Source organism: Cydia strobilella, chromosome Z (genome assembly GCF_947568885.1).
Source record: "Cydia strobilella chromosome Z, ilCydStro3.1, whole genome shotgun sequence".
NCBI classification, from domain to species: domain Eukaryota; kingdom Metazoa; phylum Arthropoda; class Insecta; order Lepidoptera; family Tortricidae; genus Cydia; species Cydia strobilella.
This window is the reverse complement of record NC_086068.1, coordinates 7,037,794-7,053,766: the sequence shown is the minus strand read 5'-3', so window position 1 is coordinate 7,053,766 and position 15,973 is coordinate 7,037,794. Positions and strand designations below refer to the sequence as shown.

The following is a 15,973-nucleotide window of genomic DNA, read 5'->3' as shown; positions in this document are numbered from 1 at the left end:
AAACAAATCGATGGATGATAAACAAAGGGAAGGAATAGATGGAATCAGTAATAAATCCTACTCTATGGCACGAGTTTGAAAGTTTGAATAACTAAATATAATAAGGTGTAAGTAATCTACGAATGATATTTGCTGGTTAAATTATACAGGGTGTCCCTAGCCATTGGACACAGCCGAAATGTACATATGCATTAGGGTACTTAGAACCAGTATACAAGCGGTCACCAACCGGTGTAGCGGTTACGAAGAAATTAACAAATTACGATTTTTTATGTGTATGTATTGTATGTGTTAGTAGCTCCTGAGGTAATAAATAATATGAAACCTTCCTCGACCTTTTTGATTATCTTTTTTATTTATGACACTAATAAGATTTTGACTTTTGACAAATGTCATCATTGCCGCACATTTTCGAACAAATTGAGAAAAGCACTGCCGATGATTAATACATGTTTCTTTTTGTTGTCGATTATTGGAAATAACTTGTTTATAAATTTATATTTTTATCTTTTGAGTTACTACGTGGGATTTCAGAGTTTGTCCAATTGCTAAGGACAACTTGTATACATACCACAAAAATTAAAAAATATACCTAGATGACAAAAAACCGGCCAAATGCGTGACGGGCCACGGTCGTGGAGGATTCCGTACAATCATAAAGTCATAAAATAAAAAAAGGGCGTACCTTCGCGGCACTTACGTTTTTTTAATAAGGTGAGAAATATTGTTTGAAAAAAAAAACTTAATTAATGGCTCAACCGATCATGTTCAATACAATTTTCGTGTGAAGTATTTGTTACGCTTTATTTTCCAAAATTATATTTTTTGTACGTCCGATTTAAAAGTAAGAGGGGAGAGGGACTCATTACTTTGCGATTATTTTCAATAGTAGGTATTTCTTTACTTATCACAAACTTTTTAGAAACCTTAAATTTGTTTTCAAAGACCTGTTGAATGATATATCACACATAGACTTTTAATGCCCCATGCCCATACGTGCGTTTATGTCTAATATTAGGAATTAGTCGAATGACCCACGAGCCTTAATTTATTCACCATAGTATCAATCAAAGTCGCTTTCCGCTGTCTGTCTGTCCCTATGTATGCTTAGATCTTTAAAACTACGCAACGGATTTTGATGCGGATTACACCTATCAATAGAGTAATTCTTAAGGAAGGTTTTATATTAGTGTATAATTTGTAAAGGTTTTGTGTAACCCGTGCGAAGCCGGGGCGGGTCGCTAGTAATAATATAATCTTTGGTGTTATGTCTCATCTTATTGTTTAATCTATTTCATTCCCATAACCATCTTTTGTTTTCATAACGAACGATTCAACACAACACAAGACATCGAAGATTGTATATTTGCATTAGCAACCATTGCTACCGTATCCGTTAAAAAGGTTTTTCACCACACCAGCTGGTAAAGGCTCTCCTTGATTGTTCAAAATCTGCATTTTATTCACATGTGAGGCAAAGTAATCAAATGCAAATTTTGAGTTGTATTCTTATGTTTCCTGGTAGAATTGACTTTTAAATGATGATTTTGAATGGTAAATATTTTACGATTAATTTTAAATCGATTTGCTTTGACTTTCTTTGATATTTTACAGTTAGTATTTTCCTTGTGTTGGTCTGGTGAAATATTTTGTGTTTCGCTCGGTGGCAAAATTTGTTTAACCCTCGCAACGCTCAAGATTCAATTTTGGAATCTTTCGCTTGCTCGGGAATCAATATTAGCACGAGGTTAAACAGAAACTTTGCCCCCTTGTAAAACAAATAATTGTGCCATTCTCAATCAAAAGGGTACTTATTGTCGGTTGTCAATAAGGAGTTATTTCCATATAGCTTCAATTGAAAATCAACCTTATCGACAAGCGACAATGTGGTACCTTTTGGTTGAAAATGTCACAATTATTTCAAGTCCATACTATACCTACCTCAATTTAACGTTCCATTCTTTGAACTTTGACGTACTCCTATAGGTATTTATTTTGTGTGGATACAAATATATACAACAGGGGCACTAGGTACGTAAAGAGATAAACGTATGTAACGCTACTAATGTTTTTGTGTTTTTAAAGTTTTCTATAATTAGTTAATTATGTCATTTAACATATACTTACTGTACAATTTAAACAGTGAACAATAGCTATATGGAAAACCAGTCCTGGGCGATTACTATTGCTAAATAAGGTAGTTAAAAAGTTTGTTTAAGTATGTGCACCAATAGCTTTATAACAACTTTCTTAAGCCAATTTAGACATTATTTTGTTTTCTAGGCAAAAACATGCTTTAAAGTTATAGATTAAAATAAAAAAAGCCTTAGAGCGGAACTTATTACGAAAAGCTCTATAGTCAGTTTTTTACATGTTGTATAAAAACAAAAGATCGACGTTTGTTAACTTAAACTTAAATACCGGCTCCGCACATATTTAAAAACTAGCAAGTCTACCTTTTGAGAGATCAGAACGAACTTCACAGTTTGAGCCACACTTCATTGTCCGATTGTTTTGACACCGACCGGCGCCGCACTCGGCCACATGTATTACTGAAGATCATGTTGTCTTGCAACATGCCTTACTGCCTCAGGTAGAATTTTCACGGCGACTACCCGGCCGTGTCTACGAGTCGTGGGCGCTGTGAAAGTGGTAGCCGTTGGGTTTGCGTTTGGTTTTAGTCGGGTTGGCGAGGAAAGACATTGTATCGATGGCCGGCGCGGAAGAAAGAGATGAACTGTGAATGGCTAGAAGCCTCTTCAAAGAGTAACGAGTGCAGATGGGTACATCGGTATATAATAATAAAAAAAAATGTTTCCTTAAATCTTAGTGTAAATGCAGACGCATATCTCGAATAATCTTTTACTAACAAAGCAGTTGCATAAATTATTAACAATAATGTAACCAAAACACAGTGATAAGGGTCACTTTTTTCCTTTTTTTAAAAAACATATTTATATGAAGTATTTTGAGTAACCTACTTTATATATTACTTATATAAATACATTTGCTTACCTTTAACGAAATGTAAGTGACCATTTATTTGCCTGCTTTGGGTTTTATAGTCAAGAGACTGCTTAAAAAAATTAAAATAAGAAAATGAAAGCAAATTTAACTAATAAAAACTAAGTACCTACATATACAAATTATACTTTGATACATCAGTATCATTATAAATACCCGCCCGCAATGCAATAACCAATAAAAAAATCTGGTATACTTCCATTTGTCCCCGCCCCACGTGACCGCCGCCATATATGACGTGGGGACAGATGGGAATAATTCATATGAATGCTCCTATTCCCATCTATGGTCGGCGGGGACAAATGCGAATACACAAAAAATATCACCAGAAACTGTATCTATCATCTGCCCGCTCTCCTTTTAATCTATGGCAATGACGTCACTGGTCGAAAATGTCAGCAACGCACACAATGCCTGCCGTCCCGCTCTAGCACGCAATTCCCAATGGGGCTAAGTCAAGGATGCAGCGCACTCCTCAGTTCACTGCTCCCGCGCCGCCCTGATCTCTTTCAAGGTTCTTAAAAAAAAAAATTTTGAAATTGGAAAGTTTCCTTTTTTATCACTATCCTCTATCTTTATCACTACTTTTTTTACTACTATGTTTTTGCATTTCATAATAAGGTTTATAGGTACATTTTTATACTAAATAAAGTTATATATTTATTTACCAACATGCAATATATAATATGTATGTCCAAATCCAAAGCATGATTTGGACGCACAGAAGACTCAGAAGACAGCTAACTGCAACGTCGCCGTGCAGTTCCCATACAAATTGCAGTCGGGTTGCAGTCCGTCTGTCTGTACCGGCCCTAAGGGTCTAAAATGGGGGACTTTATGTTATTTTATTATGTTTGCTTGTAATGTCAAAAATCGTCAAGTGACAACCAAAACTCACTAATTACTAAAAAAACCGGCCAAGTGCGAGTCGGACTCGCGCACCGAGGGTTCCGTACTGTTTAGTATTTGTTGTTGTAGCGGCAACAGAAATACATCTGTGAAAATTTCAACTGTCTAGCTATCACGGTTCATGAGATACAGCCTGGTGACAGACAGACAGACGGACAAACGGTCAGACGGACAGCGGAGTCTTAGTAATAAGGTCCCGTTTTTAACCTTTGGGTACGGAACCCTAAAAAATTTTTTTTAGGGTTTTTAGGGTTTAGGGTTTTATATTTAATATTAAACAAAAATCAACCTTATGAAGGTAATAATATGGTTCATTATCGCCTGACGATATGCTCTAGTTTGGCATTATAAACTCCATAAACCTAGTAAGGTGCAATGCAATGGGATAACTTCGATTGTGGGTTAATTTGGAAAATTATTTTTCACATCACCAATTCGAAAAAGAGGTTTTTTGTCCCTGCTAGGAGGGATCAAAGTGGCACTTTTCTTCCCTGCTAGGAGGGATCAAAGTAACACTTTTCTGTTCTAGGACACTATTTTTGCATTTTTTTGCACATTATTTATTTAGCTTATATAATATTTTTAAACATCATAATTACCTCATAGGTGATGTGAAAAGCAGTATGTGTCACATGGTAGCAAAATTATTTCCATCTTGGGCGTAACACACTTGAATCCCTCACTACGCTCAGGATTCTACTTTAGAATCCCTCGTTACTCTCGGGATTCTATTATAGAATCCTTCGCTTCGTTTAGGATTCAATGTACGCCCTCGCCGTAAATATGTCATTTTGCTCCCTTGTAACACAATCTACTATTGTACGCGTCTGGCAACGTTAAAGACCCGACCAAACTGGCATGCAGGCAAAAAAATATGTAAACTGAATATTGTTGTGTATTTTTTATTAAATAAAAAAAAATGGTCACGCTTATTTTTTTTATGACTATTTAGATATTCTATTTTCACTTGTAGAAATTACATATTGCCTCAAGAACATTTTACATTTTACATAAAAAAAAACTAAAAATATAAGGGTTGATTTAGCCCCGCTACCCTGCAGCCAGACTTGCAGTGCTGAGTTAGGGTATGATAGGACAAGTAGAAGCATCAGGCAAATTTTCTGCTTGCCTCAAGGACCTACTCCAAAATGTCTACCAGCTCTCGGACCATAAAAAATTCAATTAAACAGTGAGCCAGAGCGCGTAGATTGTACGGATATGCAGTACGACCGATTATATCCGTTCCGAGGCCCTATATACCGCAAACATCTGAATTTCGTTTTCGGCCTCTATCAATCAACTACGCACGAGTAGTATAGCTCGTTTTTTTAGCATTAGACAGAATGTAAGCGATCTTGACGTGTCTTTTGACGATGAACTCCGCCGGTAGCATGCACGAAAAAGTGTCACGTTGTGGACAGATCTCCATGGCAACGTTGTGGACATATCTCCATGGTAACGTTACGGCCTTTTCGTCAATGTTTTCTTATAACGTTATCACGCAAAATTATCGTCCGTAAACCGACTTTACAGACAACCATATTATTATTTTTTCATTATAAATCACTTTTGAAAAATAAGTCATAGCAAATATGTTACAATTATAAGTAATATATGCTTTCATAAGTAATATAAACAATTTTTTTAAAGCCTTTTTCAATAAAAAGACGTCAAGATTGTTCACCTTTTTTCTAATGCAAAAAAAAACGAATAGACGAACGAACGGAATGGTTCGCGGCAGCCCTCAGCCCGCGCCCTCTAAAAGAGGAACCTACTCAGCACTGCACTATCGAAAACAGTGGCGCTACCGTAGCCAACATGCCAATCGCTTACGCTCCGTAGCGATCGAAACATTCGAAACGCAACTGCCACTGTCGCACTAAACTAAACAAAGCGTTTCGTTGTCGAAGCGATAGCGATTGTCACCTAGGGTAGGCCGGCAGAACTATGTTTGCGCGTGCGACGTGCGACTCATTAAGCGCCATAAACAGCACCAGACCAATGGGAACAAATATTTACACAGGCTATTAAAATGAATTGCTGTTAACAACGGGCCGGCTAGCATGCTGTAGGGCTAAGATGGTCGGTTTTTATTTATCTGTCATTGTTGTGTTAAAAATGAACCTTATGCATGCATGTTTCATTACATTACTGCCTTCTCTTTCTATTTATAACCATCATTTAGTCGCTTAATAAACCCGTACAAGATCGCACGTCTATTTTATTTATTTAAACACAAAAATCCAAAATTCATAAAGTGAACCTTATTACAACCAACATATGGTCGCAATCGAACCGGATCAATTAGTGCAGCTGCAACCGGCCGCCCGGCGACGAGAACAATAGCGAGCCGCATTCCAGAGATAAGGAGCCGGCAGATGCTAACGAATTGCACCTCAAACTAATGAGTTTTTTTGATTTTTAACAAGTTTTATTGCAAAGTGTTATAACGACGTTTTAATAGACTTGTACGTGAAATTGCAGTGTTTTATCGTTAACAATGAATGAAAAACAAAAACAATTACACGCCGTGCTTGAGGATAGTGCTACAGTGCTTCGAAAAACACAAGTTAACCTAAAAAAGTGCCCCAAGGCGAGATTAACCAAGGGTTACATCGAGTCTCGGATTAAAATGATTGACGAATACTGGGCTACGTTTAACCACAGCCACCAAGAGTTGGTCAAGGTCACACCTACGGAGCAAAAGGGTGATTTACCATACTTTTTGAATGAGGAGTTTTTTATTTACGAAGATTTGTACAACGTACTCCGAGGTGATTTGATGGACAAACTGGCCGGTTTAGTGCAGGAGACTTTAATGGAAACTTCTGTTGCCAACTCAAGTTACGTGATGGCAGGAACACAAAACAACTTTGTACGTTTGCCGCGGATCGAGTTACCTACTTTTAGTGGAAGTTATGAAGAGTGGCCCGCGTTCAAAGATTTATTCATTTCACTCGTGCATAACAACAAGATGTTAAGTGACGTACAAAGGCTACATTATTTGAAGACAAGTGTTACTGCCGAAGCGTCGTCGTTACTGAGGCACATTCAAATTACGTCTGATAATTACTCACAAGCATGGCTGATCCTGAAAACAAGGTATGGCAACAAACGATTAATTTTGAACAATAATTTGAAGAAATTAGTTAACCAGCGTAAAATGACCACACAATCAGCTGCTCAACTGAAAGTACTCTTAGATACAACGTCAGAGTGTCTACACAACATTCAAAACCTGAATGTTTCTGTTGACTCTTGGGATCCACTTGTGATATTTTTGCTTGTTCAAAAATTGGACCCAGAGACGCATAAAGACTGGGAAGAGCATGCGTATAAGAGTGACTCTGAACCCTTGCCGAAGTGGAACGATTTTAAGGAGTTTCTAGAGGCCAAGTTTCGTACGCTGGAACTACTTACAAATAATACAAAGGAAGTGAAGTCAAACAAGGAGCGAAGTACATGCCATGTTGCCACACCTACCTTCGAGAACAGGAGTTGTGTAATGTGTAAAGAAAGTCATACATTATGTCACTGCAAGGAGTTTACCAAGATGGAACCTACGGAGAGAAGCGAATATGTCAAGAATAACAACTTATGTTACAACTGTCTAGTACCAGGGCATTCAGCATCAAAATGTCGAGTACCTGTGTCCTGTAGAATATGTCACCGACGTCATCACTCCCTTCTACATCAACTAAAGCAGACTGAGCCTGTGGCCCCTACGAGTCCCTCACAACCACTGGCTTCATCATTACATGTTGTAGAAGACATAGAAGAAGTGCAAGCAAACACAGTGATCGCGTTACATCTCAATACTAGACAGAATTCAGCACTACTAGCGACCGCTGTGGTGGAAGCAAGAAGCAATCGAGGTCACATCATTCCACTGCGCGCGCTAATAGACCAAGGTTCCGAAGAATCATTTATAAGCGAGAAAGCGGCTCAACTACTAAAGCTTGACCGACAACATGTAAGGGGAAGCATCACGGGCTTGGGTCCCATGAGAACAGAAATCAACCACGCCTGTGAGCTACAAATAAAATCACAGTGGGATAAAACATTTGTCCTACCGGTTAAAGCTTATGTAATGTCAAAACAGCTGACCAGGAAGATACCCAAGAAACATATTGTTCAACAACCATGGCCTCATCTACAAGGATTACAGCTAGCGGATCCTAATTACAACAACTCGGGACCCATAGATCTCTTGCTAGGGGTCCGAGTATACGCTAGAATACTGCAAGCAGAACTAGTCAAAGGTCCACCAGGTACACCATGCGCACAAAAAACTGACCTGGGATGGATTCTTTTTGGAGAGAGTGATAGCACATCACAAGAAGATTCTTACCTCGTCATGCACCATCAGGTCGATATAGAAGACACACTGAAATCTCTATGGGAAATAGAAACAGACACTAAGAGAAAACATACCAAGGAAGAACAGCTATGTGAAGAAATCTATGAAAAAACAGTCACTCGAAACCAAGAAGGAAGATACATTGTGAAGCTGCCATTGAAGACTGAGAATCCAAAGGTACTCGATGGAAATACAAAAGAGATAGCTACAAAGAGGTTCCTGCAACTAGAAAGAAGATTTAAGCGTTCGCCGAACCTGAAAACAGAATACATAAAGGGTATTAACGATTACCTTGAAGAAGGACATCTAGAAGAAGTACCTGAAAAGGAAAAAGAAGATAAATCGGTATACCTACCACACCACGCTGTAATTCGCGACGACAAAGAAACCACGCGCACGCGCATTGTTTTCGACGCGTCCTGCAAAGGATCAAACAACGTCTCATTAAATGATGAACTGATGATAGGTCCACAACTGCAAGATGACTTAAGAAATCTTTTAATGAGATGGAGACTGAAACGAGTTTGCTTCGTGGCAGATGTCCAGAAGATGTACCGCCAAATATTGGTAACAAAAGAGGACGCAAATTACCAACGAATTCTATGGCGACAAGACGAGTCTGAAGAGTTAAAAGAGTACCGTATGCTTCGAGTCACTTTCGGTACCGCTCCAGCTCCATACTTAGCGGTCAAGACACTTCAGAAGATTGCTATCGATGAAGAAGAGAAACAACTCGGTAAAGAAACAAACAACCACAGCGAAGTGGCAATCAAAACAATAAAAGAAGACTTTTATATGGACGACATGCTGTCAGGGGCAGCAACCGCTGAGGAAGCTATTGCAATAGCTAAGGAAGTAACACGCATCCTGAAACAAGGCGGATTCCAACTCATGAAATGGTCCTCCAATAACATGGAATTTATGAAATCTATTGATAAAGATAAAAGATCAGCGAATGCACAGATAGAACTGAACCTTGATGGAACTATAAAGGCACTTGGAATTGTATGGAATCTTGGTGCAGACCAATTTCAATACAACTTGTCACTATCACCAATGCCAAGGACCACAACTAAACGTGGGATATTATCAGATGTACAAAAGCTATTCGATCCACTAGGCTGGATCGCACCAAGCACTGTTATGGCGAAGATGCTGATGCAAAGGTTATGGCTTGAAAAGGTATCTTGGGACGAATGTGTCAGCCCTGAGCTCGAAGAAGAATGGAAACAGATAAGAGATGATTTTGAAAATGTCAAGGATATAAAGATGGATAGATGGCTTGGCACAACAAACTCGGAAGAAGAAAAGATAGAGATACATGGATTTAGCGATGCATCTATGCGCGCATACGCTGCTGTAGTATACATAAGAGTTGAAAGCGAGAACAAAATAACAACCAAAATCATCGCTGCACGAACGAGAATAGCACCTTTGAAAACTATCTCCCTCCCGCGCTTGGAATTATGTGGCGCTTTACTCCTGTCTAAACTAATGAAACAGATTGGACTAGCTATGAAAATACCAACAACAAACATGTTCGCATGGACCGACTCTTCGATAGTAATCGCTTGGCTTTGTGGAGAACCCAATAGATGGAAACCGTTTGTAGCCAACCGCGTCGTAGAAATCGTTGAGAACCTTAACAACAAACACTGGTACCATGTGCAATCTAAAGACAATCCTGCAGATATCGCTTCAAGAGGGATGAAGCTGACCACACTGAAGAACTGTGATCTGTGGTGGCACGGCCCGAGCTGGTTATCTGAAAAAGAAATAAATATTAGTACACAAGAGGATTTTACAACAGATGAAGAAATAAAGGTACAGAAAATGCAAACTTACCTGAATATTGAGGACCTGGAAAAACAAGAAAAGGCATTGACTACACAATTTGGAGATTTTGATAACCTAACTGAACTACTTAAAAGTATTGTCTATTGCCTAAGATTCTTAAACCACAAGAAAAATCCAGATGGCATTGATAAGGATATTACTACAATGGAATTACAAAACGCCATGAATATTTGCATAAAAATGGTACAGCAAGAAGAGTATCAAGAAGAAATAGAACGGTTGACATCAGATAAACAAGTGAAAAGAAAGAGCTCCCTAAGATCCCTCGCCCCATACGTAGATGAAAATAAATGCCTCAGGGTGGGCGGTCGCCTCAGATATGCAAATATACACGAAGACAGAAAACATCCAATCATTCTGGGAAACAAGAACTCTTTAGTGCCACTAATAATTGCTGATGCACATACAAGAACGCTTCACGGCACTCTGGCTGAAATGCTATGTTACTTACGTTCTAAGTACTGGATATTACGAGCAAAGTCCTTAGTCAAGAGACACATTCAGAAATGCCTTACTTGTGCAAAACAAAATGCTACTGCGAAACCGCAAATCATGGGAGATTTACCGGAGACGAGAGTCACTCCTTCGAGACCATTCCTACACAGTGGAGTAGATTTTGCAGGGCCATACCATATATTGACGTCTAAAGGCCGAGGAGGAAAAACTGTGAAGGCGTACATAGCTATTTTCATTTGTATGGCCGTCAAAGCAATTCATATTGAACTGGTTGGAGACCTTACCTCAGAAGCATTCATAGCGGCATTCAAACGCTTCGTCGCTAGAAGAGGAAAATGTACTCACCTGTGGAGCGACCAGGGTAGAAACTTCGTAGGTGCTAACAAAGAACTTGTAGAAGCCTGGAATGAAGCAAAATTGAGATTTACCGGACCAATAGCAGAGACACTAGCAATCGAAGGCACACAGTGGCACTTCATTCCAGCTTACAGCCCTAACTTTGGAGGCCTTTGGGAAGCCGGCGTCAAATCCATAAAATACCATCTAAAGAGAGTTCTGACAACAAATTTGACGTTCGAAGAAATGACGACCGTACTTTCCGAGTCCGAGGCCTGTTTGAATTCTCGGCCCCTATGTCCCGTCGATAACTCAGACCCTGAAAACGCTGAAATACTCACCCCAGGACATTTCTTGATAGGTGAAGCCCCAATCGTTGTTCCAGCAGCAGATTATAAAGAATGTAAAATACATACCTTGTCCCGCTGGCAACTCACGCAGAAACTGTTAGCAGATTTTTGGCGTCGATGGCAAGATGAGTATCTATCTAGACTGCAACAAAGACCTAAATGGCTGAAAAAAGAAAAAGAGTTTAAAATAGGGGACATAGTGCTTATCAAAACTGATAACTTGCCTCCAGGCAAATGGTCACTGGGCCGCATTATGGACAAACATCCTGCTGAAGACGGTTTTACTAGAGTGTACAGTGTTAAATCTGGTAGTGCTATAGTGAAACGATCTATATCTAAATTATGTGCGTTGCCCATTGATACTGAAACTTTGTAATGTCAATTTGATCAAGTTAAATTGTACTATTGTAAAGTTAGGAAAAGGACGTAAGTGTCCTTTTGGTGGGCGGTATGTTGTGTTAAAAATGAACCTTATGCATGCATGTTTCATTACATTACTGCCTTCTCTTTCTATTTATAACCATCATTTAGTCGCTTAATAAACCCGTACAAGATCGCACGTCTATTTTATTTATTTAAACACAAAAATCCAAAATTCATAAAGTGAACCTTATTACAACCAACAGTCATCATGCCTGTCACGTTCTAACAAGTATGTAAGTGCGAAAGTGACGCATGACAGGACAAGTGATAAAAATGCGATCATGATACCGATCTGTTTATAATACATACGTTAGAGCAAAAATTTTTATCATTACAAGTGATGGAGACAGTCAATACTACAGATACGAGTATGCAAGTTGCAGAAAGTTTCCAAAAAGTTGGGAAAGTTCTCGGAAATGTTAGGAAATTTTCCCAGAAAACAAAGGAAACTCATTTTGGAAATGGAATATTTAAATTCCCATACAAGAATATGAGATGATTCCGAAATTTTTCTATGTTGAAATTACACAGGTTTGGAAACTTTCCGAGTTTTCCGACGTAACATCAGTAGCAATAGCAATTTATACTGATTTATATTCTAATTGATCTCATTCCGAATATTAAAATTATGACAGAATCAAATGACTAGTTTCAGTGCGGGCTAAAACTACACATGAATCGGTTTAATGCTAATATCCGACAGCTAGAAATTAGACATTTTTCACTACAGCAACAGAATTACAGAAACTTTAAAAGAGTTGAACATACTCTCTAATGCAACAACTGGGTTTTAAAATATTTATCAGTACGGTTTTTACTCACTATTATTTTTAGTCGTACTGAACAGCCTGACCCGAATTTTAATGCTTGAACGTTATTGCCGTATCCAGAATACCGGCAAACAAAAGGTCGTACTGATAAATATTTTGAAATATGTCTCACGATAGTTTAAGTGCGACAACTGGGTTTTGTTTAGATATATATGCGAGCGCCTTGTAAGCTCATGTTACCAATGTGTAATATATCTTGTGAGAAAAATAAACGCCAGTCTGAAGCAAATCGTGCTAGCGCATAAGGATGTATAAAAAGTTGCCAGTGAATACTCGATAAAAAAACCGAACCGTGATCGATGTAAAACTTGCCCGGTTAATGAACATAATGCAATCTATTTATAGGCTTCTCCGCTAACTTAATAAATATCGACGTTTGATTGATAAAGCACCCGCATTTCGTGTGAACGCAAGTTGAACAAGAAGATAAAAATAAACCAAACCATTAAATACCTGAGTGGGTACCTACTGTTAATGTCACTCGGCGGCAGATTTTCTTTTTCGAAAGATGATTGTCTCAAGCAGTAAATTCAAGTTCACGTTGTCACTTACGGTGGTTATTCGTGGTGCGGATGGGCAGTATCAGTTCTAATTTGGTTTTGGTTGAATAGTGAACCTTATATTGACACAACCAAAAGCTAATTGAACTATTATTACTAACGTTTAAGAACCGGCAGAAAAAAAAACAGTATTTTGCGCCATGAGTTACTGACATTTTGACTATAAACCATAGAAGCGGAGCGTGGATCTCACGACCTTAACGCGTAAGCGCCATGAATTTTACGGAATTTACGACGTTTTAGTCGCATGGTACAGGTTGCGATTGCAAACAATTTCATTGTTTAGTATGGCTTCTCTACATAGTATAGTAATAATTAATTCAATGCACCTAAATGGATTTGAGTACGTCTATTAATACGGGTGGATCATTTCTGTCAAGATTATCAATTGTTTATTTTTTTTGTGTTTTATTGCTCGTAGCGAAACTATAATGCGTATGCAAGGCCGAGGCAGTATGCTATACTTGATTTAGACGATTGATGGTTTCCTGTTGCTTTAGAAGGAAGTTTTGATAAGATTTGTATCAATATATAGCAATACAATTAGCAGCAAAAGAGCCCACGCAGAAAGCAATGCTACGAATTAGCTGCACAAATATTTGCTAATTAAATAATAGGTGATATTACAATAACATAAAATAATAGTTATATATTGCATCCGTACTGGGTGTTGCTTACCTCACTTATTTTAACTAGGTATTATTACAATATTAAATTGGCTTTAGGTATTTACTAATTAAATATAATGGAAAAGAAAAGTGTTCTCTGTCAAAACGTTCTCGTCAGGTGCAAATTATTTTCTTTAAAAAAAATCCGCGTAGCTTCATCTAACTTTATTTATTTTTAAACTTTTTTGCACATAAAAAAGTACAAATGGCGGCCTTAATGCCTTAAGACATTCAACGCACATTATTTGTTTATAATTACCTATATTATTTCGCGTTATTGAAAATTATAAAATGGTACGTAGATTGGGAAAAGAGTTCAATTATAATACATTAATAACATACCTGATCTTCGTCCCGGCAGTCAATGATCTCGCTTCTGAAACAGATAATAGTACATTATGAATATTATGATACAAGTGTGCTAAGTTGGTCATTACACACGAGGCGATATTGTGCGCGCGAGCTGTAAGCGAGCGCGCAATAAGAAAGCCGATGTGTGTAATGACCAATGCACACGCGTTTCATACGACGTTTTTCAACACACTTGCGAGAAAAAAAAGAAACTCATATTAATCAAATTTTAATAGTTAAAACAGTTAGTATTGTGTGTTGCATCTGTCATACTCGTCGCGCAGGCGGTCGGGCGCGCCGGTGCCCGCCAGTCTGACCAATTAAAGAAGGCTCCCTTTCCATGCATATTATTAGCAATCAGTTACCTTCTTAACTCAGTCGGATAATATAATGAAAAAGCACGAGTGGAATAATACACTGAAAGAGCACGCGTGTTTAATATCTAGGATTATGAGCCAAAAATCGGTGGAATAAAAACGTCGTTTTGAGCAAGTGTGCAAGTGTGTTGAAAAAAAAATTAACTTACACTAATCATAACTAGTTCTATAACTTTTTTTTACAATTTGGCATTGGAATAGTTACAGTAGCGGCAAATAATCTTTCATATTTTTTCAGATACAGTTGCATATTTTTTTGGTAATTTCTCAAAAACGGCGCTAGCGATTTCGATGAAGTTTACAATATAGGGGCATATGAAAACTAGGGTACATTTTTTAACTAATTAGTTTGTCCGAGTTTTTGCAGTAGCCCGATGGGTATTAAATTGTAAAGTAATGATTAATTTCAAACCAGCGTGCTCAGCACGGTAGCATTTTTATCGCCTGTCACTATGCCTGTCACGTTCTAACAAGTATGTAAGTGCGAAAGTGACAGGCATATTGACAGGTGATAAAAATGCAACCATGCTGACACCGCAGAGGCTAACGAGGGCGAAACATGTATGTATAAACTATTGTACAAAACACAGAACACAAATATGGCACAGAAATAGGCAGTACAAAGGCGAACTTATCCCTTTAAGGGAAAAATCGATACATCTAGGTTTTATTGTTGGTAAGATTCGCTTTTCAGTGTTTTCAAATAAGAAATTCAATATTTATAACATACATAAATTGTGCCCAATCCGCATTGTGCTAACGTGGCTGCCTATATTGCCACGTGCAGTGGGACGTAAGAATATATGGGGCAAGGGCAATATACCGGGTGTTTTCTGTAACAGGAGCATTAAATTTAACTGTAGGCTGTACTCCTGAAACTGACCAACATTTGTTCAGCAACTTTTATAAATAACTTGTGTTTTGATTTTCATTACACTTTAAAGTTTATTCTAAGACGCAATGTATTGCAAAATTCGTTATGTTTAAAGGGTGACAAGCAACGTCAAACACACAGATGGCAGCGTACATTGAAAATAATATTTAATTAGTATGAAAAAGATATAATCTAAAAATTTCATAATTTTAAAAAGTTGCTGAACAAATGTTGGTCAGGTTGAGGCGTACAGCCTCTAGTTTAATTTATTGCTCCTGTTACAGGAAACACCCGGTATATGGTCGTGATGATGATACAATCATTGTTTACATGTTATAAAGTCTAATTTCATGAATTTTCGAATTGCAAAAAACTAGCAATATGATAGATTTTTGCCGCTACTGTAAGTAAATAGACAAGTTATTTGAGTTCACGCTACACGGTGTGTGTTGTGTACAATAAAGTGATTACTAATACTACTAATACTAATACTACGATGTACAATTATATAAATAGTTGTAAGTAGGTACAGTCCGTTGTTTTTAAATATGAAGAACTGCGCATAGGAAATACTTAGTATGGTACGCTCATTTGTTTC

The 15,973-nt window shown here is 37.9% G+C and overlaps 1 protein-coding gene across 1 annotated transcript in view; it reads right to left on the bottom strand.

The window, feature by feature from the left end:
• LOC134754464 (uncharacterized) overlaps positions 1-15,973 on the bottom strand; it is a 129,591-nt gene that overhangs the window by 71,916 nt on the left and 41,702 nt on the right. Inside the window, exon 4 of the mRNA XM_063690798.1 lies at positions 14,116-14,149. Coding sequence (XP_063546868.1) covers positions 14,116-14,149 — 34 coding nt within the window. The remainder of the gene's footprint in view (positions 1-14,115; positions 14,150-15,973) is intronic.